The sequence below is a fragment of the Gracilinanus agilis genome, chromosome 4 (assembly GCF_016433145.1).
Source record: "Gracilinanus agilis isolate LMUSP501 chromosome 4, AgileGrace, whole genome shotgun sequence".
In the NCBI taxonomy this organism is placed as follows: domain Eukaryota; kingdom Metazoa; phylum Chordata; class Mammalia; order Didelphimorphia; family Didelphidae; genus Gracilinanus; species Gracilinanus agilis.
The window spans coordinates 97,042,815-97,069,285 of NC_058133.1; the positions used below are offsets into that span (position 1 = coordinate 97,042,815).

General features: G+C 33.9%; 1 protein-coding gene across 2 annotated transcripts in view; it reads left to right on the top strand.

Moving 5' to 3' along the window:
- The window catches only part of CFH (complement factor H), a 167,608-nt gene that overhangs the window by 86,522 nt on the left and 54,615 nt on the right, over positions 1-26,471 (top strand). For both annotated transcript variants that reach the window (XM_044676386.1, XM_044676387.1), the window contains exons 9-10: positions 7,034-7,210; positions 24,263-24,445. In XM_044676386.1, the coding sequence (XP_044532321.1) occupies positions 7,034-7,210; positions 24,263-24,445 (360 nt within the window). The remainder of the gene's footprint in view (positions 1-7,033; positions 7,211-24,262; positions 24,446-26,471) is intronic.

Genomic DNA, 26,471 nt, shown 5'->3' on the forward strand with positions numbered 1-26,471 from the left:
GAAACAAAATAAACCCACATAAATCATCTATATTTCTATATATTTCCAACAAAACTCAGCATTAGAAAAAGAAAGTCCATTTAAAATCAATATAGAAAATGTAAAATATTTAGGAATGTATTTGCTAAGACAAACACAGGAATTATATGAACACAACTTCGAAACACTTTCCACACAATTAAAACTTGATCTAAATCATTGGAAAAACTTTAATTGCTATGGATAGGATGAGCTAATATAATAAAAATGGCAATCCTACCATAATTCATTTACTTATTCAGTGCCATTTCTATCAAGCTATCAAAAATTTTTATAGAATTAGAAAAAATTATAACATGTTCATCTGCAAGAACAAGAGATCAAGAATGAAAAAAAATGTGAAGGATGGGGGCCTAGCAGTACCAGATCTTAAACTGTACTAAAAGCAGTGGTCATTAAAATAATCTGTTATAGGATAAAAGAAAGAATTGGGGATAAATGGAATAGAGTAGGAATAAATTACCTTAGCAAGCCAATGTTTGATAAATCCAAAGATCCCAGTTTTGGAAACAAGAACCCATTATTTTACAGAAATTTCTAGGAAAATTAGAAAATAATATGGGAAAATTACCTTTAGATCAACATCTCACACCTTATGCCAAGATAAATTAAAAATGTGTAATTGACTTAAATATAAAGAAGAAAATTATAATTTAATTAGGGGAACATAGAATAGTGTACCTGTCAGATCTGTGGATAAGGAAAGAATTTAAGACCACGGAATAGATAGAGAACATAAAAAATGTAAAATGAATAATTTTGATTGAATTAAATTAAAAAGGTTTTGTACAAAAAAAACCCCAATACTACCAAAATTAGAAGGGAAGCAACAAATTGGGAAAGATTTTTTAACATAATTCCCTAATAATGGTCTAATTTCTCAGATTTTTAAGGAACTAAGTCAAATGTACAAGAAATCAAGCCAACCCACAATTGACAAATGTTCAAGGGATATTAATAGGCAGTTTTTAGATGAAGAAATAAAAACTATCAATAATTAAAAGAAATAAATGTTCTGAGTCACTCCTGATTAGAGAAATGCAATTCAAAACAACTCTGAGGTACCAACTCACAATTAGCAGATTGGCCAATATGACAGCAAAGGAAAGTAATACATTTTTTAGGAGATATGGTAAAATTGGGACATTAATGCATTGCTGGTGGAGTTGTGAATTGATCCAACCATTCTGGAAGGCAATTTGGAATTATGCTCAAAGGGCTTTAAAGGAATGTATGTCCTTTTACCCAGCAATACCAGTACTAGAGTTGTACCCCAAAGAGATAATAAAAAATGATTGTATAAAAATATTCTCTTTGTGGTTGCAAAAAATTGTATAATGAGGGAGTGTTCATCGATTGTGGAATTGCTGAACAAATTGTGGTATATGATGGTGATGTAATACTATTGTGCTCTAAAGACTTATAAAACTGCTTGATTTCTAGATGAACTTGGAAGACCTCCATTAACTGACATGGAGAGAAATGAGTAGACCCAGGAAAAACATTGTATACAGAAACTGATACGTTGTGGCACATCATATGTAATAGATGTTGGCACTAAGAGCAAGATCCAGGACAATCCCTAGGGATTTATGAAAGAATGTTTTCATGTTTATAAACATGAAAAGAACTGTGGAAGTAGAAACGTAGATGAAAAACAGATTTATCACTTGTTTATTGGTATAAGATTTGGAGTTTTGGTTTTTAAAGATTAATCTGTTACAAATATGAATAATATGGAAATAGGTATTGAGTGATAATACACATATAACCCAGGAGAATTGCTTGTCAGTACCAGGAGTGGGGAGGGAGACCAGAGGTAAAGAACATGAATCATGTAACCATGGAAAAATACTTAAAAATTGATAAATAAGTTGAAGTTAGACTACTCAAAATTGTCTAAAAATAATAGCAATAGTTTATAATTCTTTTTTTTGAGAAATGTTTATCCTGTGATTAATTTATACCTTTTAGTTTCCAATTTTTTCTTCTCTATTTTTTAGTATCTTTTTATTTTGCTCATTTTAGGTTGATTTATTTGCTTCTTTCTTAATCGTATCAATACTTATCTAGTTCATTAACTTTCTCCTTTTTAATTTTGTTACTATGTTTTTGATATTCAGCTTTTCCCCACTACAGCCTGCTTTAGCTACATCACAGAAATTTTGATATGTTTTCTAATTCTACTTGTAGACACATTATTATTTATTAATGCTATGTCTCATGTTTAAATCTACTCACAATTTAGGATGTCTTTATCCATTTTTCACTTAGTTATGTGTGTTTTATTCTTTTTGAATGGATTGATATTTTAATTGCATTATGGACAACAAAATATTTGTCATTTTTACTTTCTACATTCATTAACAAGGTTTCTATATGCTAATTCTTTGTCAATTTTTATAAAAGTTCCTTGATAAGTGACAAGTGATGAATGACTGGATGTGAGGGTCAAGTAATCAGGGTAAAATCACCATCTCAGCTGCAGAGATAGAGAGTCAGCTTACTAAAGAGGCCAGCTCCTTATAACCTAGTTAAAATGAAAGAGAGAGAGAGAGAAAAAAATAGACATAGAAAGCAAACACATGAATGACTGGGAGACACCCTGAGTGAATAGACACATCGCACAATGATTTTGTAGCTAGGTCTTCCATTTATTATGACAAAGAGAAAGGTTTTTGTATAAAGTAATATAAGCATTACATCATTCTTAGGGGCATAACTTTCTCACAGAAAATTGTTTATGAAAAGACTTTACCCAAAACACTTCTAAGATATTTCTACAAACCCAAAAAACTGAGGAATATTGACAATAACTTTGGAGTTTACAGGAATCAGAGGAAAAGAGAATCTGTGTCATTTGGTCCAAATATAACAAAAGCTTCTTTGGCCATCAAAATAATGAACAATTCAAGGATGATTATGGAGGAAGATTTCAGGAGATGTCTTTATTTAGATTATAGCTAGACAATACTTTTTCAGCTGCTATTTTGAGATCTAGTTCCTGCCATGGAATCCCAGGCAAAGTCATAAGCATGTTTTTTTATGGCTGCTTTTTCCTCTGTGGATCTAATTTATATTTAGGTTCCTCCATATATTCTCACAGTTCCTAAAAGTTCTTTCAAATAGTTTCATTACTTAGTATTTATAATCAGAAAATAATATATATATATATGTGTATATATTATGTAGCTATACATTTTCTAGCAGTTTATTTAATTCCTTACTTTATTTTATCTATTAAGAGTTTTCCAAACATTTAAGATTCTTTTTTATTATGCTACTTTTTATATCTTTTTGCAACTTAATTTTCTTATTACGAATTTAGATGTTTTGATATTTAGAAAACAGATGTATATATATATATATACATATACATATATATAGCTAATATTAATCTTGGCTTTTATGTTTCATTTAACTAAAATGTGACTTCCTTGTTTTCTCTTTTTATACAGGGAGTTTTTATTTCTGATACCATAATGAAAACTCTTGCAATTTTTTGAATCACCTGATAAATAGGAAAAAAATTTCTAATTTTGCCTTTATTCTGTTTATATCTTTGCTTTTTAGGTCTATTTCTTGTAGGATTTTAATATCTTACATGAACTCTCATTATATTGTTTATTCTATTCCCCTTAAAAGTTGTAAGATTAGGTTTAAATTTCCTCCTTTTTTCACCTGTAGTACTTTTTTTCTGTTAGAATTTTTTTGTTGTATTCTTCTCCTTTTAAGACAGTGCTTGGAGCTCAAACAGCTTTTTTACATACTTCAACAATGCTTTCTCCAAAGGGTTTCTTAATCTCAAACTTATCCTTCTGTCAATGTTTTTCCTACATTGTTGATTGATGTAGTAATTCTTTTTTATTTAGGTATCTAATTCTTCCTTCCTTTCTTATCTTCTTTCCCCTACTCTGTTGAATCTTTCATTCAAAATCTTACTTGAATCCTCTTTTCAAATTTCTTTTTTTAATGATTTATCTTATGGTCTTTTCTCTTAAAAAGGTTTGTTGATCTTGTTCTCTATTCTCCATATACAAATTTTTAGTCCATGATGAATATTTTTGTTTATTTATTACTTCTTTAGTTTCTTTTTATTTCTCTTGCAATGAAAGATTCCAGAGTACCCTATTTATGACTTCTCTTTTAAATATTTTTGTGTCATTTTATGTATGTCTATGTAGATCTTGTTCCTCTGCACCTCCTATTTTTCTATTATGCTATACTCTTTGAATATCAGTTCCTGAGAAAAGTATAAAGGTAGAGACATTATCTCATGTTAGAAATTTTCTTCTATTCCAAATTCTTCTATCCCATTTTAACCCTTGACTTCCTCATTATGATTTTCTTTTCTATCTGTTATAAGATTTCCTCTTAGTTTCCATTCCTTCCCATGATTCTGGATTCATTTGGATTTCTGAGTCATTGGTACTTCTGGATTTAAGACATTAGTAGAGTTTTCATCATCACACATTACAATCCTCTCAGTCATTTATGGCAAGAAGTATGCTCATCAGGTATCCTAATGTGACTAGATTAGAAACAGATAGATTATCCATTCATTTTGTAATAAGTGAAACTAAACAAAGAATTTTTGTGCCTACTTTAAGGATTTCATCATCCACTCTCCCAATAAAAATATAACCTAATAATAGCCAATAAAAACTTATAACCAAATAAGTTTTCAGAAAAAGGGACAAAATCTTTTTTTTTGTTAAATATTTTAGAAATTTTAATTTTTAAATTTTTGGTTACATTTTTTTCAATTTCACACTAAAGAAGGCCAACTTTTGACATATCTCTATATGTGAAATCATATAATAAATACTTCCATACATCAGTTCTTTCTATGGAGGTAGATAGCATCATCCTTGGTAAGTCCTTTGTAGTTCATGTGAACATTTATATATTTATATTACTCAAAATAGCTTAGTCATTCCCAGTTATGCTCCAGATCATATCAAACACAATATCACTAAATACAACTTTTTACTTGGTTTTAATTATTTCACCCTTCATTATTTCATACAAGTCTTTTCATGCTTTCTTAAAATCAACTTGCTTGTCTTTTCTTATAACACAGTAGTATTTCATTGCAATCATAGGCCACAACAAATTCACCCAATTGGTGGGCATGCCCTCAATTTCTACATTTTTGCAATCAAAGAGAAAGCTGCTCTAATTATTTTAAAATATACATGTTCTTTTCCTTTTGCCAGATCACCTTACGTAATAGATAGACCCAATAGTGATGTTGATGGGTAAAAAAAGCATACAAACTGTTTTATAGCAATTTTATCATAATTCCAAGACTGGATCAGTTCACAGAAGCACCAACAGTTTATTAATGTTTCAGGTTTTTCACATTCTCTCCAAAATTTGACATTGACCTCTTCTTTCATTTTAGAGAATAGAAAATGATGCTTAAAAGTTTTTACAATGTGCATTTCTCTAATCAACAAATATTTAGAGAATTTTAATATGTCTACATATAGCTTTCATTTCTTCAAAAAACTGCCTGTTCACATCCTTTGATCACTTATCAATCGGGAAATGGTTCACATTCTTATAAATTTGACTCAGTTCTGTAGTTCTGTATGTTTTTGAAATATTAAGCATTTATTTGAGAAACTGTTTCTGAAACTTTCCCTCAATATTGTGCTTTCCTTTTAAGCATGCTTATATTGGTTTTATTTATATAAAATATTTTAATTTAATTTGGTCAAAATTATCACTTTGCTTATAATATCTTCTTTTATTCTGCAAGGGCCATGTCTCCATTTTGATCTTATCTTAGTACATACTGCAAGACATTAATCTACATCTAGTTTCAGACTGCTTTCAAATTTTTCCAACAATTTTTACCAATAATGAATTCTTATTCCCCTAACTTGGACCTTCACTTTTGTCAAACATAATGTTACTATAATCTTTTACAGCCATTTGTTGTATATCTTTTCTGTTCCAGTGATCTACTTTTCTATTTCTTAGTAAATATCAGATAATTTAGATAAATACTGCTTTAGAATAGTTTGAAATCTGATACTGCTAGACCTCCTTCCTTAACCTTTTGTTTTCATTATTTCCTTTGATATTGTTGACTTTTATTTTCCCAAATTCATTTTATTATTTTTTCTTGTTCAATAAAATACATTTTCGGTAATTTAATTGAGATGGTATTGAATAAATAGATTAGCTTAGACAAAACTGTCATTTTAATTATTTTTGTTTTGCCTATTCACAAACAAATAATATTTCTCCAGTTATTTAAATTTGACTTTATATGTATAAAAAGGATTTTATAATTGTGTTTGCACAGTTTCTGGATTTGTTTTGGAATATATACACCTATATTTTTATTCTGTGGTTAATTTAAATGGGTTGTCTCTTAATATCTTTTCTTGTAAGACATAGATTTTGAAGTCTTTCACAACATGATGTCAAACAATTTTCCAACCTCATTGAATGTTACTTCACATTCTCTCTCATCTTTCCAAACTGACCTATTTGTCCTGAATAATTTCATTCCATATCCCATCTTATGCATTTGCATAGGCTACCCTCATGCACTGAAAGCATTTCTTCATGGCATTTACCTCATAGAAATCCTTGCTTCAAAATACAGTTTGGATATCACCTTCTACATAACATCTTTCCTGTTTTCCAAAAGAATTTGAATCCTTCCCAAACTTTATTTTACTTTATGCTTATTTTATTTCTTCTCTTCATATTTATTGTTTATATTTACATATATTCATACATAATTATTGTCTTTTACACTTTAATGGAATGCCTATCACAACATCTGCACATAAGTATTTTTAAAATGTTTAGTAATAGATCAATAATTTTCTTCTCTGATCTTACATTGAAACAATATTTGATGAATTTCTTTGTCTATTATAATTTGTCTTCTTTTTTCCTTCAAGTTTGGTTATGAACCTTTCTTCTTTTAACATATTATTTCATGTTCAATTTTTTTTGTGGTCTACAGGGCAGTGTTCCATTAGATCAATTCCATATGGCCAATTTTTACCAAGAAAAGAAACTTTTAAAGAAGGCGAAGTGATAACAGTTAAATGTCATCAAAGCTACAGTCTGCAAAATAATCAAAACAAAATTACATGCACCAGAAAAGGCTGGTCTATTGATCCATATTGTAAAAAGATAAGTAAGTAACCCTATTGCATTAGCAGTTTTTTAAAATCTATTTTATGTTTGTTTTTAAAAAGCAAATCAGGCTATAGAGATGCCAAGAAAAGTGAGGATGTATAAAAGGTCAATGGAAGGCCTTTGCTATCCAGGAGGTCTTAGAGTTCAATTTTTTTTACCCTTATCCTAAATTTGTAATATATCACAAGTTGAGGAGAATGAATTATGTACACAAAAATAGGGAAAAGAGATTATAACAAAAAAAGAAGCTACTTTGAATGAAGCAGGGCCCAGGGAGTAAATAAAATATAACCCTTTGGTTACATGGAAAGTTCCTCTCAGGGCTGCAGAAAGGGGAGAGGAAATGAGAAGAGCAAGAGAAAAATAAAGGGAAATGGTATGAATACTTAAAAATACTAAATTATATTAATGTGTGAAGTTTGGAACTTTTAAGATAAATTGTTTGATCATTGAAAAAATTAAAAAAGCAAATCAGAAAATAGCCCATCCATTTCTCATCCTTATCCTCTAAAACAGGGGTCAGCAACCTTTTTGGCCACGAGAGCCATAAACACCACATTTTTTAAAATGTAATTTTGTAAGAGCCTTACACTGCTCACAGAGCATGTTCCTGTAACGGAGTGCGCTCCTGTAACAGCACCTGAAAAAAATTGACTTTATGGCTCCTGCAAAAAGAGCCATATCTGGCCCTCAAAAAAGCTAGATATGGTTCTAGAGCTATACATTGCCGACTCCTGCTCTAGAAGATATCATTCAAGCCATATCAGGCTTTCTTCTTTCATTCTCTTTTTTTTTTCAACATTTATTAATATTTATTTTTTAGAAAAGTTAACATGGTTACATAATTCATGCTCTTATTTTCCCCTTTACTACCCGAGCTACCCACCCCCACCACCATGGCGTATTTCCACTGGTTTTAACATGTGTCATTGATCAAGACCTACTTCCAAATTGTTGATAGTTGCAATGATGTGGTAGTTTCGAGTCTACATCGCCAATCATGTCTGCCTCAACCCATGTGCTCAAGCAGTTGATTTTCTGCTGTTTCCACTCCTGTAGTGCTTCCTCTGAATTTGGGTAGCGTTTTTTTCCATATATTCCTCAGAATTGTCCTGGGTCATTGGATTGCTGCTAGTACAGAAGTCCATTACATTCTATTTTACCACAGTGTATTGGTCTCTGTGTACAATGTTCTTCTGGCTCTGCTCCTTTCATGCTGCATCTGTTCCCGGAGGTCTCTCCAGTTCGCCTGGAACTCCTCCAGTTTATTATTCCTTTGAGTACAATAGTATTCCATGAACAGCATATACCACAGTTTGTTCAGCCATTCCCTAATTGAAGGGCATACCCTCATTTTACAGTTTTTTGCCACCAGTTTTTTTTACAGTTTTTGTCAAATAGTGGATTTTTGTCCCAAAAGTTGGGCTCTTTGGGTTTATCATACACTGTCTTGCTGATGTCACTTACCCCAAGTCTATTCCACTGACCCTCCTTTCTGTCTCTTAGCCAGTACCATACCATTTTGATGAACACTGCTTTATAATACATTTTAATATCTGGTACTGGTAGGCCCCCTTAATTTACATTTTTTTTTCATTATTTCCCTTCATATTCTTGATCTTTTGTTATTCCAGATGAAATTTGTTATAGTTTTTCCTCATTCCATAAAAAGTTTTTTGGTAGTTTGATAGATATGGCGCTAAATAGGTAAATTAATTTGGGTAGAATGGTCATTTTTATTATGTTAGCTCATCCTACCCATGAGCACAATCAATATTTTTCCAATTGTTCAGATCTAGTTTTAATTGTTTGGAAAGCGTTTTGTAGTTGTTTCCATATAATTCCTGTATTTGTTTTGTTAGATAGATTCCTAAGTATTTTATATTATCTAGGGTGATTTTAAATGGTGTTTCTCTTTCTACCTCTTGCTGCTATGATGTCTTGGAAATATATAGAAATGCTGATGATTTATGTGCATTTATTTTGTATCCTGGAACTTTGCTAAAGTCATCGATTATTTCTACAAGCTTCTTAGTTGATTCTCTAGGATCTTTTAAGTAGACCATTATATCAACTGCAAAGAGTGATAGCTTAGTCTCCTCATTGCCTATTTTAATACCTTTAATTTCTTTTTCTTCTCTAATTGCTACTGCTAGTGTTTCTAGTATAATGTTAAATAATAGAGGACATAATTGGCATCCTTGTTTCACTATTGATCTTATTGTAAAGGCTTCTAATTTATCCCCATTGCTTGTTATGCTTGTTGATGGTTTTAAGTATATACTGTTTGTTATTTTTAGGAAAGGTCCTTCTATTCCTGTACTTTACAGGCTTTTCAATAGGAATGGGTACTATATTTTGTCAAAGGCTTTTTCAGCATCTATTGAGATAATCATGTGATTTTTGTTTCTTAGATTGTTGATATGGTCAATTATGTGGATGGTTTTCCTAATGTTGAACCATCCTTGCATTCCTGGTATAAATCTCACCTGATCATGGTGGATGATCCTCTAGATCACTTGCTTGAGTCTCTTTGCTAGTATTCTAGTTAAAATTTTTGCATCTATGTTCATTAGGGAGATTGGTCTGTAGTTTTCTTTCTCTGTTTTTGATCTCCCTGGCTTTGGAATCAGTACCATATTTGTGTCATAAAAGGAATTTGGTAGGACTTCTTCTTGCTTATTATATCAAATAATTTGTATAGTATTGGGATTAGTGTCTCTTTGAATGTCTGATAGAATTCACTTGTGAATCCATCAGGCTGTGGTGATTTTTTCTTAGGGAGTTCTTTGATGGCTAGTTCAATTTCTTTTTCTGATATGGGATTATTTAGGTATTCTATTTCTTCTGCTGTTAATCTAGGCAATTTGTATTTTTGCAAATATTCATCCATATCTCTTAGATTGGTATATTTATTGCCATATAATTGGGCAAAATAGTTTTTAATGATTGCCTTAATTTCCCCTTCATTAGAGGTGAGGTCTCCCTTTTCATCTTTGATACTGTCAATTTGGTTTTCTTCTTTCTGTTTTTTTATTAGATTGATCAGTACTTTGTCTATTTTATCAGTTTTTTTTGAAATACCAGCTTCTAGTCTTATTTATTAATTCAATAGTTCTTTTACTTTCAATTTTATTAATTTCTCCCTTGGTTTTTAGTATTTCTAATTTAGTTTTCATCTGGGGATTTTTAATTTGCTCGCTTTCTAATTTTTTAAGTTGCATGCCCAATGCATTAATCTCTGCCCTCCCTAATTTGTTAATATATACACTCAAGGATATAAATTTCCCCTTGAGTACTGCCTTGGCTGCATCCCACAGAGTTTGGTAGGATGTCTCATCATTGTCATTCTCTTCAATTAAATTGTTGATTGTTTCTATGATTTCTTCTTTGACTAGCTGGTTTTGGAGAATCATATTATTTAATTTCCAATTAGTTTTTGATTTTCCTGTTCAGGTACCCTTACTAATTATTATTTTCTTTGCATTATGATCTGAGAAAGTTACATTTATTATTTCTGCTCTTTTGAATTTGTTTGCAATGTTTCTATGCCCTATCACATGGTCAGTCTTTGTGAATGTACCATGTGCAGCTGAAAAGAAGGTGTATTCCTTTTTGTTCCTGTTTGCTTTTCTCCACATATCTATTAAATCTAATTTTTATGATACTTCATTCATCTCTTTTTCCTCTTTCTTATTTATTTTTTGGTTTAATTTATCTATATCTGAAAGAGGAATATTTAGATTTCCCACTAGTATGGCTTTACTATCTATTTCCTTCTTGTGATCTGCAAGTTTCTCCTTTATGAATCTGGTTGCTATGCCATTTGGTGCATACATATTGAGCAATGTTTTTTCCTCATTGTCTATACTGCCTTTAATCAGGATGTAATGACCTTCCCTGTCTTTTTAAATCATATCTATGTTTACTTTGGCTTTGTCAGAAATCATAATTGCCACTCGTGCCTTCTTTTTCCCATTTGAGGCCCAAAGGGTTTTGCTGAAACCCTGAACTTTAAACTTGTGTATGTCCACCCGCCTCATATGTGTTTCTTGTAGACAACATTTTGTAGGATTTTGGTTTCTAATCCACTCTGCTATTTGCTTCCTTTTTATGGGAGAATTCAACCCATTCACATTCAGAGTTGTAATTATCAATTGTGTATTCGCTGTCATTTGGTATCCTTTCCTAGTTCTACCTCTTTTTCTTACACTATTTCCTTTTAAACCAGTGGTTTGCTTTATGCCAGTATCCCTTGTCCCCTCCCTTGATTTACTTCCTTTTCTACCCTCTCCCTTATTACTCCCCTCTATTTATTTTTAAGGTCTAATGAATTCTCTCCCCCTTTTTCTTCCCTCCCTTTTTTGACCTCACCACTACCCTGTTCCCCTTGGTTTATCCCTTCTGACTTTCTCAGTAGGGTTAGATAGAGTTTTATATCCCAATGGATATAGCTACTCTTCCCTCTTAGGGTTAATTCCACTGATTGTGAGGTTTAAATATTACCTCTTAATGCTCTCTTCCTCTCCTTCTTATAATAGTATTCATCCCTTCCCCTTCCCATGCCCCCTTTTTGTGTAATAGAATATCCTATTTTTCTTATTCATTCAAGTTTCTCTTGGTGTCCTCTACTATTCACCTCCCTCTTTCCTACCCCCATACCATCTTAGACCATTTAGTATTCCAACCTCTCCCTATGAATAATTCTTCTAATTACTATAATAGTGAATACTATAATAGTGAACAGAGTTCCTTACGGAGAATTATACATAACATTTCTCCACATAGGAATACCAATAGTTAGATCATATTAAAGCCCTTAAAGAGGCAAATTTAAAAGAAATATGAGCTTTCTTTCCCCTCTGTTTCTTATTTACCTTTTCATGTTTCTCTTGATTTTTGTGGTTGGATATCGAACTTTGGATTTAGTCCTGGTCTTTTCTATGCAAATACTTGGAAATCTTCTATCTTGTTGAATGCCTAAACTTTCCCCTGGAAGTATGTAGATAGTTTTGATGGGTAGGTGATCCTTGGTTGTAGACCCTATTCTCTTGCCTTTCTGAATATCATATTCCAAGCCTTGTGGTCTTTTAGTGTGGAGGCTGCCAGATCCTGTGTGATCCTGATAGGTGCTCCTTGATATATGAATTGTCTCTTTCTGGCTTCTCGTAAAATTTTTTTCTTTTACTTGGAAGCTCTTGAATTTGGCTATCATATTCCTGGGGGTTGTGTTTTCTGGGTCTATTGTAGAGGGTGATCTATGTATCTTTTCAATGTCTATATTGCCCTCTTGTTGTAGAACTTCAGGGCAATTTTGCTGAATAATTTCTTTTAGTATGGAGTCCAAATTTCTATTAATTTCTGCTTCTTTAGGAAGACCAATGATTCTCAGATTGTCTGTTTTAGAACTGTCTTCTTGGTCTGCCACTTTCTCATTGAGATATTCCATGTTTCCTTCTATTTTTTCAGTCTTTTGAGTTTGTTTTATTTGTTCTTGCTGTCTTGATAGATCATTAGCTTCTAATTGCTCAATTCTAGCCTTTAGGGACTGGTTTTCCTTTTCAATCTGGTCATTTCTGGTATTCAATTTGCTTATCAGTTCATTTTATTTCTGAGCCTCACTTTCCAATTGCAAAATTCTACCTTTTAAACTGTTATTTTCTTGCCTGATTTCCTTTTGAGCTATTTCCCATTTCTCTAGCCAAATCTTTTCCAACTTTCTTGTCATCTCAGATTTGAACTCTTCAAGAGCTTGTGGCCAGTTTTCATTATTTTGGGAGGGTCTGGATGTGATTACTTGTTTGTTCTCCTCTGCTGTTTTTTCTGTTGTCTGGATTTTATCTGTGTAAAAGTTGTCGAGTGTTACAGATTTATTCTAGATGATCTTTCTCTTTTGGGATTCTTGTCTCTGGCTTGCCATTGTTAGCCCTGCGCCCTCTCAAGTTTATCCTCACACTCAGGGTCTCTCTGCATTCTCTGGGCTCCTGAGGTCTCAGGACTAGATGTTCTCAGGGTCAAGCCTCCTGGTGGTCCCCTTGCTTGTTCCTCTGCCTGAGGCTCCTTTAACAGTCTCATGGAGCTGCTTCCACAGTTTTGAACCCCTCTGCACTGGGTCCCCACTCAAGGTCCTTGCCTGAGCTCAAGATCCGAGTTCTTGCCTGTGCTCAAGATCCGTGTCTAGGCTTGCATCCGCGCCTGCACTCATGCCTGCTCTCTGGGTATGTGTTCAAAGTCCACATGAGTTCTTTAGCCTCTTGGGGTCTTAAGTCTTGCTGCTCTCAAGAACAGTCCCTGGTGACCCCAGGTATCTGCCAATGACTTAATGCGTGCCCCAAACTTGCTCTAACTCTTGTGCACTGGCTTTGGCACTGTATGTGGTGTGGGGTGGGGGAGAGGGTTGCTCAGCTTGCATTTTAGTGAGAGCTGTTTCACCACTTTATAGCATGGAAATGCCCTGATTCCATGTACCTCCAATGCCGCACCCTGTTGTGAGGTCCCTTTGTATGGATTTGTTTTTATGTCTTCTTGAGGAGTCCTGTATGTTTCTGTTAGGAGAGGTTAAGCAGCTGCTTTTAACTCTGCTGCCATCTTAACCAGGAAGCTTTCATTCTCTTTGTAAGTAAGATGGGTTTCTCTCTTCTACCTCTGACTTTCTAGGATAGTTATTGGTAGAGCTTAGGCATCATTCAGTGAGAACTTTTCCTACTTTAATTCTCACACATAGAATGGTTGGTAGAGGAATATTTTTTTAGAAGTAAGGTACTTTAGTCTTAATATTCTCAATAAATAAAATATGTCATAAATCAAGGAATCATAAAGATATTTACTTGGGGTTTGGTCAACTTCTAATATTAAAATATTCTGCAAGGGGCATCTGAGTAGCTCAGTGGATTTAGAACCAGGCCTAGAGATGGGAGGTCCTTGGTTCAAATCTGGCCTCAGACACTTCCTGGCTGTGTGACCCTCGGCAAGACACTTGACTCTTACCACTCTTCTGTCTTGGAGCCAATAAACGGTATTGGCTCCAAGACAGAAGGTAAGGGTTTAAAAATGTTTTTAAATAAAATATTCTGCAAAGAAATGAGTCTACAGTTACAAATATTTCAGATTAATTCAGTTACTCAGTCCATTAACCAGTTCTGTATAGGAAAATAATGGTTTAAAATAAAAATACTGTTTGACCTTGAATTAGTGGTCTTTCAAAGAAGCTCTGAGAAAGTTTTGTGAATTTTGTTGTAAGATTTGTTCTATCAAGATTAAGTTCAGTATGAGTGGCAAGGGATATAAAGTTAAAGCTGATGTGGGTCCAAGGGATCTGTTTTCAAAAATGTCTGCCACCCTAATTTTTTCTTACCCACAAGAAACCTGCATATGCTACATATTTGAACAAAATAATTTCCATATCATAGGTATTATTTCTCTGAAGATTAAAGTTGTCTGTATTCTTCTCTTCTCTGGGATTAAAGATTCCTTGGGTATGTTAGTGTCTTCTGAAACACAACCTAGGGAAACAGATGGAGGGACATGCCTTCCAAATGGAATGAAACAGCTGAATCAGAAAGGAAGAAGTGTAGTAGATGGTCAAAAATTACTTTGATGAAAACATTTAATTTTCTCTGTGTTAATATTGAGTGTAAAAAGATATCAAAAGGTATATTACCATTTTTGGTTCAGAAGAAGTCGTTTGGAAATAAGTAAGGGTAAATGGGAAGACTAAAGAGATATACACCAAAACTGTCTGGCATTGGCTAAAAAATAGAGGGGTAGATAAGTGGAATAGATTACTTACTCTATACACAGTAATAAATGACTCATAATCTAGTTTTATAAACCCCTAAATCCAAGTTTTGGAGACAAGAACTAATCATTTTACAAAAACTGCTGAGAAAACTGGAAATATAGTTTGACATCAATGTCTCAACTCTATGCTGGAGTCAAAATGGGTACAATATGCAGATATAAAGACTGATAGCATGAGCAAATTAAGGGAGCATAGAATACTTTTTCAGTCAGAACTAAGAATAAGGGAAGAACATATGAACAAATAAGAGACAGAAATCTTTAGGAGACCTAAAAGGATTAGTTTTGAATTATGATAAATTTTTAAAGTTTTTACATAAACAGATCTATTGCAGCCAATATTAGAAAGAAAGCTGAAAACTACAAAATTTGTAATAGTGGATGTCTTTGATTGAGACCTCATTTCTTGAATATGTAGGGAACTGAGTTAAATTTAAAAGGATACAAATTATTCCTCAACTGATAAATGATCAAAGGATATAAAAGGGCAATTTTCAGATGAAGAAATCAAAATTATTTATAGTCATATGAAAAGTTCTAAATCACTGTTGTTTAGAGAAATACAAACTAAAACAATGTTGATGTACCATAGAGGATAAGAATTCTATCAGATTGGCCAATATGACAGTAAAGGGAAATGACAAATATTGGAGGGGATATGGGAAAATCAAAAATCCAATACTCTTGCTGGAGTTATGAACTGATCCAACTATTCTGGAGAATAATGTGGAACTATTGCCAAATGTGGATAATTCTGTGTATAGTTTTTATCCAGCAGTACCACTGGTAGGTTTCTATCCCAAAGAGATCAAAAAAGATGAAAAGGAACTGTTTGTACAAGATTATTTAAAGCAGTTTTTTGTGGTATTGAAGAAGTAAAAATTGAGATGATAGTCATCAACTGTGGAATGGCTGGAGAAGTTTTTGGTATACAGTTGTGATTGGATAGTATTGTGTTATAAAAATTGTTAGGAGAATACTCAGAAAAACTTGTTAACACTTACATGAACTGATGCAAAGTGAAGTGAACAGAACCAGGGGAACATTATAAACAGTAAGAACAATATTGTTTGATGATCAACTAGGAATGACAGCTATTCTCAGCAGAATAAGATAATTCTGAAAGATTCCTGATGAAAAGTGTTATCCCCCTTCCAAAGAAAGAATTCCTGGACTCTGAATGCAAAATGAGGCATACTGTTTTTCAACTCTCTTTTTTCATGAGGTTTTGTCTGTATCTGTGTTCTATCACAAAATGACTAATATGGAAATTGTAAGGATGATTTCTTGGCAGTAGATGGAAAGCAGCTACACAGGATCACCTAGTGGGGAATGGGTAGTCTATTGGGCCAGTTGTTGCCTGTTCCCCAGGAGGTTGGTCTGAGAAGATCCTTACAAAAGGGCTCAAATCCTATGGTTCCCTAATTGGAATCAAATCAAAAGTCTCTCAAAATGATGGATATGGCAAGAGATAAATTTCTGCCAGTTGATGAATATTATAGGCTAACAAGTGTGATCCACAGATAAGATTATATGTGGATATCTATAGAAATTCCTCTAATCAAGATTCTCTTACCAACTGCCAAGCCTTGTTATGAAGAAGGATTCTACTCAGGGATGTATGAAGTTAAAACTGATCAACTGTATAAACTAAACCTTTGAAGTAACAAAGATAACTTCTTTAATTTATCAGGGAAAGGTACAAATTGGGAAGTTATAAGGAATTTGGGTTTGATGGGAGAGAAGAGAGGGATGAGGAAAAATCTAACAATTAATCAAGATGAATCAGAGGCAAGCCTCCTCTTTCTGGGGTAGACCCTTATCAGAATTCCACTAACTCTATCTAGCTTCTGACTCTAGTGATTAACTAAATAAATCAAAGAGTTAGTTTGGTGGATTGATAGCAGGTATTGGCTGTAGATCTTCTGTAATGATTTCATGATATTAATCTTGATATCAGTTGATGAGATATATGTATATATATAAATACAGCAGAGAGCAGGCTATTGAGGGAACTGGAGACACAGCTTGAAACAGCACAGTATAATAAGCAATGATATTCCTGGTATGGAGCAGCAAGGGTTCTATCCTGACCTCCCTCCACCCTTGACCCAAACTCAGGAGTGAGTTCATTTGCCTGGGGCTCACTTCCTTTTATAATGCAATTCTATCTGGGCCCCAACTGCTTTCCAGTTTCTTGGGGTTCCAAATATGAACCCCATCTCCTTGCTACTTGCAGAAATGGTTACAGTAATGCTGGTTTTTCTCTTGTTAGAATATTAACCTATAAATTCTGATTAAATTTTGTTCCTAGTGTTCTAATTTACTCTTTTCTAGCTAATTCTATCCCCTCTAATGTTTCCCAACACAAAAATCTACCAGTTATGCTATATCTTAACTAATTCTAACTACCTATAAACTAATATGGGTAAGGGAAAGTACTTTGCAGGGAAGAGTAGGGTTTTTCCAGGTATTACATGCATAATAAACAATTACGCAAAGTCTGAACACAAATATGTAACAAATAACCTTGTGAACAAAACAATATAAGTTTGCAAAGTTGCAATAAAGTTATGACTTAACTTATTTCCTATCACTTATATTAAAACAAAGCACAGTATTTTATAGTTCTGCAACAAAAACAATCTAATCCTAAAGCAAATCTAATATTCCAACAATGAAATTAACTAATCTTAAGTGTTAATGTGTTAGAACCACTTATCCATGCTATATTAATATTGTTAATTTCCTAAATTCAAAGTTGTTAGTAATCTCAAACCTATCCTGTTAATAATAACTATGTATATTTCTATGTATGGTTACTTATGTTTACCTCTATTGTCTCTTTCCCTAATCTAACTCTTTATTTCAAACTTTCCTATTTCTATCTCTCCCTGAGCTTGTTAGTAATTGTAAGCTATTCATGCAAGTTAATAATTATGATAAAAATGTACACACACACACATATAATTTATATACATTATGAAACATTTTACAAGTAAGAGTAACAGAATGCTGTTAGCCACCCCAAGAAATCAAATAATCCCTTAATATGGTTAAATTCACTTGAAACTCTCAACTATATACACTACGTACATGTATTTACATGAGATTTGGAGACACTCATTCATTTATTTGTGAGGTCCATGTAAAGAATCAGTTGTGTGTTGTGTATTATGCTCTAATATGTCCTGAAATATGTATATACTCACCTGTGCTGCTTGGAGTCCTTGTCAGCACTGAAGAATTACAATTCTCCTTCCAGTCAATTGTGTAATATGGCATACATTCTAACATGTGATGTTCAATTTGTGCATGATGTGATTATGTAACCAATGCCATAACCTTACATTATCTGTTTCCTTAGTCTTCTTATTGTAATTGTGTTTAATAAAGTTCACATTTCTGTCCAATGTCCATTCTCCTTTGTGCTGCTCCTGCTGATGATCCTTGTAGTGTGTAGATGTTGTAGTCTTCTAGTCTTCTTCTGTACTGCATACATATGTTGGCTGTTGTCAATACTTGACTGTAGGTTGACTTGTCACCTTCGTATTTTGCAAATAAAGTAGTTGTGTAGCTGTAGATTGTATTAATTGTGTTATATAATTATTTTTATATTGCACCGATTTTTAATTTTTGGAATGATTTGTTGGTTCAATCCTCATTCTTTGTGGTCTCATTAGTATGTGCATCTATTTATGAATCTACTATTGGTTGAAGTTGGTCTAATTCCGTGGTTATCTCTACATTTTCATCATGTGTTGTTTGTCCTTTTACTGATTTTACATGTTTGATGTGAAACTATGGATCTTTTCCCTGAACCTTAATACTTGTGGGGATGGTCAATAAGATTTAATAAGGACCAATCCATTTGGGATCAACAATGGATTTCCTTGAAAAATTCCTGATATATACCATATCTCCTGTGTTAGGTCATACAGACTATAATCTATGGGTACTCTCTGATGAAAAAGACCCAATTGATGAAATTCATTGAGCCTTTCTTGCAAAGCCTTTATGTATTAAAAAAGACTGCATTCAGCTCCAAGCATTGATAAATGAGCTGTTTTATGAGGTGCACCATGTCAAGGAGGATGGCCATATAAGAGTTCAAATGGAGAAAAGAGTATCTCCTCTGGGTTGGCTTCTCAGATAAAACAGGACAATTGGGAGTGCATCTACCCATTTCAGATGACTCTCTGCAAATCTTTTGCAATTAGTGTTTTTATTTACCTGTTGAGTCGTTCAACCTGCCCTGAGCTCTCTGGATGATAGACTGTGTGGAGAATTCCCTTTATCCTTAAGGTTTTATAAACTTCTTGTAGAATCTGATGAACAAAGTACAAACCATAGTCTGAGTCAGTTCTGGCGGGAATTGAAAACCTTGAGATTATTTCTCTTAAAAGGGTCTTCACCATGAATGCAGCATTCTTCTTTTTTTCTGGGTACACCTCCGGCCATCTAGTCAACCTATCAATAACAACAAGGGTATATTTGCATTCTTGGCATTTGGGCATGGTTATATAGTCGATCTGCAAACAGGGTGTGGGCTAGCTGTCTCCCACTCAAGTCCTTTGATTCTGGTCATTCCCTGATTGAATTATAAGCAAATGTTGTACTTTTGGTACACTCTTATGGCATAGGTTGAAATGCCCTTGGCTATCCAGTTTCTTCTGATGCTATTGACCAAGGTTTGAATTCCATAGTGCCCTTTCTATTGTAATGCATTGCATAAGGGATAAAACATTACTTCTGGCAGAATGGGTTTGCCAGACACTAAGAACCAGATGCTTTTCACCAATTTGGCCCCTATATGTTTCTCCCAGTTTTCACTTCTCTTGGGGTGTAGGCTTATTTTATTTTATTTATTTTTTTTTTTTTTAATTTTAAACCCTTAACTTCTGTGTATTGACTTATAGGTGGAAGAGTGGTAAGGGTAGGCAATGGGGGTCAAGTGAATTGCCCAGGGTCACACAGCTGGGAAGTGTCTGAGGCCAGATTTGAACCTAGGACCTCCAGTCTCTAGGCCTGGCTCTCCATCCACTGAGCTACCCAGCTGCCCCCTGTAGGCTTATTTTAGATCTGCTTCTTCCATTAAGGAGAAGTTTAGAACATGGATAGGTACAAACTGGGCTCTATATTTGACTGTTATTTTGGCCCTGCAATTTCCCAATATCACACAATCTTTCCCCTTATGATGACTTTTGCAGTGCATCACAGCCACCTGTCTGGTCAACTGGACAGCCTCCAGGAATTGGTTTATAATTACACTGTAAGAAATTTTCTTTCTACCAGAGGTTATGAAACCATGGTACTTCCAGATTTGGCCTGTGGCATGGACCACATTAAAGGTGTATTTTGAATAGTGTAAATATTGACGCTTTTATCTTTGCCAATCTGGAGTACTCTGGCGAGGCTCAGGATCTCTGCCCCTTGTGCACTCATAGACTTTGGGAGTGCTGTGCACCAAAAAGTTGTGTTTTGAGTCACGACTGCTACACCCATGAATCTTTCCCCATCTACCATGTAGGAGGAACCATTAGTTCACAACAGAGTTAAATTGGCTTCAATAGGGGGATGTCTTTTAAATCTTCCCTGGTCTTTTGCACAATCTCCAAGGTGTCTTTACAATCATGGATGGGTTCCCCTTCTAGTGGCAAATCAGCCAAGTTTGTTGCTGGATGGATCTCTCTGCAATGATGAAAAATTAAGTTCTCATTGCCTAGCAACAGTCTCATACTGGGATAATTGCTGAGATGTAAAAGCTTGCAGGTTACTGTTTATCAGGATGGATTATATCTGGTGTGGTGAATTCATGAGCCTACATCACAGTACCAGATCAGATGCTTTCCTGATCAACAGGGCAGTTGCGGCAATTCCTCTCATGCATGGTGACATACCTCTAGCCACAACATCCAAGTGTGAACCATAATAAGCAATGAGCCTGAATTTATCTCTCAGTGTCTGTGTCAATACTGCAGGAGCTACTCCCTTGTCCTCATGTACAAATAGATGGAATGGTTTTCCATGGTTAGTGATTCCAAGGGCAGGAGCAAATATATGGTGAATGATACAATATATAAACTATATCAAATTGCTTGCTGACTCAGAGGGGAAGGGAAGGGAAGGATAGAATTTTGAACTCAAAATTTTAAAGAAATGAATGTTAAAATTGTTTTTAAATGTAATTGAAAAATAAATATGCAAAGAAAAGGAAAGGCTTAATTATATAGATTAAAATCATAGACAAACAAGAAAGCTCTGAAAGTTATATTTTGAGGTTATTATGCAATGAGTAACTATTTTCCTTGTACAGAGTTTTTGTAAAAATTTTTATTGTTTTTCTTAATATATTTTAAAATAAAAAGATTCTGGTCATAGTAGTCACAAAATAGACCACTGAAAAGATAGAAAGTCAGAGTAAAGGAAAGGAAAATTGGAAAAGATCAAGGAATAGGGAAAAATATAGGCACATAGGTAGAACCATAAAATGGGGAGTTGGAGAAAAAGAAAAGGACATAAAGAGATAGTAAAGAAATCAAGAAAGAAGTAGAACAGAAAGAGAGAAAAGAGAGAGAAGAGGACATTGAAGAAGTTTCAAGATGCTTTGTATTATTCCACATCCATTCTAATCATCATTTTGTGATAATGAGATTAAATCTACCTTGTCCATTCTCAAATCTAATTATCAAAAGTGTAAACAACTTCACTTAACTCACAAGTTGGGAGGTCTGTGACCCATGTGTGCTAGAGTGAGTGACAAATCAGAAATTACTAACTGCCTCCTGGGAAGTCCTAAGAAAAGAGTCTGTTGTGATTGGACACATAAACTAGGAAGAAGGCACAGGAAGTGACGCAAAAGAAGCCCCTTTAAAAGAGAGTTCAGTGAGTTCAGCTTCTCATGTTTTGTTCTGGCATTGGACCTGAAGGACTTTTTCTTGTTCATTGCTGGGACCTGGAGGAGCACTGGACCTGGGACCCCGAGACCTTGGTGAGACTGTTCTTAAATCTTTCCCTTAGAACTACACTTGGTGAGTGAAGAAGACTGACTACCTTAGCCTCTGGGGAGGTTCCCTTGATTGGGAGAAGCTCTTGTGGCTAAATCCCTTGTTAATTGACTTTTAGGCTCTCTAGCTGGGCCTTTGGAGCCCTGCCAGAGTAAAGCCCAGACTTGAATACAAATCTAGCTCGTTATGTTAAATCTCTTACTCTACTCTCTTTTCATCTCTCTATTTCCACTCTCTTCTATATTTTGTAAATAAATAACTAAAATAATTTTAGGAATTGTTATTTATTCAGTTCCTTGGTGACCAAACCTTTAAATATTAATATATCCAACCCCAAACCCCCTTTTCCCTCTTACAAGTTGTGAAGTTTTTCTGCAAACTATGCCAGGTGGTATATATATATACCTTAAATGAAAGATATCTCCTACTTTTATGTAACTTAAATTCTACTTAGGGATTAGAACATGTAATTAACTATTTCTATCTGTGATAATTTGAAGAGAAAGGTCAAAGTCAACCAATGAAGGGTTCAGAAAAGGCCTCCCTTAGGAGATGGTGGATGAGTTGAGTCTTGAATGATCTCATTTTAGTATTGCAACAAAATCCAAGTAACCTGACATTTCTGTGCTTTCATTTGGGGAAGGGGTTAAAACAAGCATTGCTGAGAAATAAAGTGGTAACCTCTCAGGATCTTGCCTGAAATAGGCAAAATGTCTATCCTGAGATATTGGAGAATGTATTATATATGCATGTGACTGTTTGCAAATGGGTGTGTGTTATAGAACACTAAACTATCTGATCTCTAAAGTTTTTTTTCCAACTTATATTCTGATTTAAATCAAGTTAATTAGTAATTTGATTTTAGTAAAATTGCAGGTATAGGGCTTAGGAGGTAAAAATTTTAAACAACAGATACATGTCTACTAATGAAATCTCTTCAAATGGCCATCTGAAAGCCTTAAATGTGAGATCATTAAAAGACAGTCTTCATTAGTCAGTTTCTTTTTTGTTAAACTCACTTCCACATTTATACCTATTCAGCAGTGATTAGTTCCCCCAGATCTCAACCTATAGAAATGTACCTTTCAAGACTAAATTATATATATGGAATAGGTCAGTTTTCCATGGTCATCTATATTTCCCTATACTTGGACCACTTTAGATGTCAAGTGTAAAGTCACATGATTTTAAAAAGATAAAAAACAAAAGTACATGAAGGAGATACAAGAGAGAATTGGTATTATGGAAAAGGTTTGGCAGTTACTCCATATTGTGGCATGGCGTTCAAAAGAACTGATTCAGTTTTAGACTGTACTTTTTGTCTTTCTTATGACAATGGTTAAGCACCGTGCCTGGCGCAGAGTATATATTTGTTTGCTGAATGTCTGTGAGAGGAAGGGCTTTATGTGGAAGAGAGATTAGAATTGTTTTGAGGAACCTCAGAAAACAAAGCTAAGAGCAAATAGTAAAATCAAAAGAAGACAAATGCTATGTGTAAGGAAAAGTTGATACTTAACATCAAAAAGAAGAAAGGATCTGGCTCAAAGAGTGAGTTCCTGATGAATGGAAGTCTTCATTCAGAGACTTAATGATCAGTTGTGAAAAATGTTTTAGAGATGATGATTACTTTGACGGGATTCAGATTAGATTTCTTTGAAAACTTTTCCAGTTCTGAAGTGTTATTATCCTGTGTTTTCCAGCCCCAAATCCAGTAGACACTTGCCTCAGTAAATTCAAAGCACAGTGCACAGTGGTGGAGAGAAAACCAATTCAAATCCAATAAATAAATTCTTTGTCTTCACATTCTCAAGTTGACAACTTGGTTTGGGGAACTCCTGGTAGTTTCAAGATTGTTTGAGGAAATATCAGAAATTTTCCAGGTTTCCCATACAACAGTAATGAAAACATTTCTTACATCTAAATTCCATTGCCAGATCAGAACTATGACCCAAAGTAACTCCTCTGGCAACTGACCTTAATAATTTAGTAGCCAATATATGTAAATTTCCTCATGGCTTCAGACTGCAAAGACTAGTCTGAGGATCCCTAAACCTATAATGAGAAAGTTCTGTATCAATAAAAGGAGTTGTTAAGGGTGTTATTTTGTCTAGGTCAGCACTGAGTGAAGCTGATTGGTGTTTATAAAATAAATTCGCTTTTCATGCTATCGTTTATTTATTGCCTTCCTTTGAAGACAATAATGGGCCCATGTCTGCATTTTGCTTATATTCTTTCCCTTTCAGAAACGTGTACAGTATTCAGATTGAATTTAAAGAATGGATTTTTTTCTGATTCAATACCACATTACCCTGTCAATAGAAATGCAAGTTATCAATGTAAAGAAGGATATGGAACAATAAATGGAAAAAAAGAAGGATTTATCACCTGTGGACAAAATGGATGGTTGAGTCAACCAACATGTATGAGTGAGTACTTCAATATTTTAATCCTTCTCTTCCTGAATGTAGTTAGGGATAGATCTTCTAGGATACTTCATTTCTGTGTGTGTGTGGGGGTGAAATCATTTCATTAGGGGCCATAAAAGGCATATATTGTCCAGATAATCCTGTTTTAAATGCTTGTAAATTTCAAAGGAGGATAGAATAGTGTGGTGGGTTGGGGAAATAACTGCACTAAATTGCTATGTAGTTGGATATCTTATTCTATTCTCTTTTCACCAGTACCTATCTGTGCAATTATTGGCAAATTATTCACCCTCTTTGGGTCTGTTTTCTGATCTCTAAAGTGAGGAAAGTGGACCAGAAATTCCCTTTAGCTCTCTCTTTATATGTGTTGATATGTGGTCGTTTTGTTTGTTTGTTTTTGTGGGAGATAAAAATTCCCTCTGATTTATCAAAATTCTATATAAAATGTTCTTGCCTTTTACAAGGGCATAATACAATTAGCCAAAATGAATGGGGAGCTGCAAGAGATCTCTGGATGCCATTGGATTTTGCTACTCATTCAGCTGTACTGCTCTCTTTGAATGCTTCCCAATCCTGGTTCTTCAACCCTATAAAACTGAACACCTATTCTCTGATCTCTCTAATAAAAAAGAAAAGAAAAGAGATGCTCATATGTGGTGTGATAATTAGGGGACGTTAGAGCAGAGTGTTATGGGATGATAATCTTCATATCCTCAATGGAACCAACCAAATCCTAGTCTTTGATTCTCCTTGGTGAAGAATCTTGGAACATTATAACATTGCTGTAGTCAGAGATGCCTAAATAAGTAGTTTTTCTTAAGACTCAAGCTCAGACAGAATCTCTGTATCTCAGGTTTGTGGGGGTTTTTTTGTTTGTTTTTTTTATCTAGGGGTGTACTAATGATTTGGGGGCACTGGGAGAATGTTTAGCTTAATAATCTTTCACTTTAGTCTCCTTTGAACAGGTCTTTATATTAGCTTTGCCCCTTGCCCATCTTACATTTACTATTCACTCCGGCCTCTTAGAAACACAAATTTCTTTTAAATATCAGCTCAATTACTATATAAAGTCTATTCTGATATTGTTTAACTCTACATGAATTTTCCTCTCAATAAATCTTAATTTTGTATCTACTTATATTTTGTTGTTGAGTCATTTTTCAGTTGTGTCTGACACATTGTAACTCCCTTTGGATTTTTGTTTGCAATGATACTAGAGTGCCTCAGACATTTCCTAGCTATGTGACCCTGGGCAAGTCACTTAACCTAAATTCCCAAGCCCTCAGTGTTCTGAAGTACTTCTCCAGTTCATTTTACTAATAAGGAACTGAGGCTAACAAGGTTAAATAAAATGTATAAGTGATAAAGCTATGTATAAATGGAGATTTTGAATCTTGGACTGCATCCCTCATAAATCCCTTAGTATTCCCCAAAATTCCCTTTAATTTATCCTGTGCCTCCACATTTGCATCATCATGTTATTGCTTCATAAGTTCTGTAGCTCCTGCCTCTTTCTCTTTTGCTTTTGGGAGCAGACTGGTTAGCAACTTTTTAGTTAGCTTTTTATGTTAATTATTAATAAAATTTATAAATATAATATTTAGTATTTTGCATATTAATTTTAATCTCCACAGCTAGTAAGTGTCTAAGGTCAAATTTGAACTCAGGAAAATGTTTCCTGATTCTAGGCACAGTTATCTATTTACTGTGCCACTTAGCTACACAATATATACAACATGCGCACACATGTACACACATACACATGTATGTCTCTTTATATTATCAGCTCCTTTTTACAATTATATCTTAGTAAGTATTTAATAAATATGCTACTAGAATAAGCTTAATTCAGATCAAGATTATTAGAGTCACATCAGAGGTTCATATATTTGATAATCTTAGCTTGTGAATACATTTTTTTCAAAGTAAGAAATATAACAAGCATTTATCTATGATATTATCTATTGCTTAGAAGTCTAAGGAATAAATTTAGGTTCAGATTTTAGAATATAACTTTAACTTATGG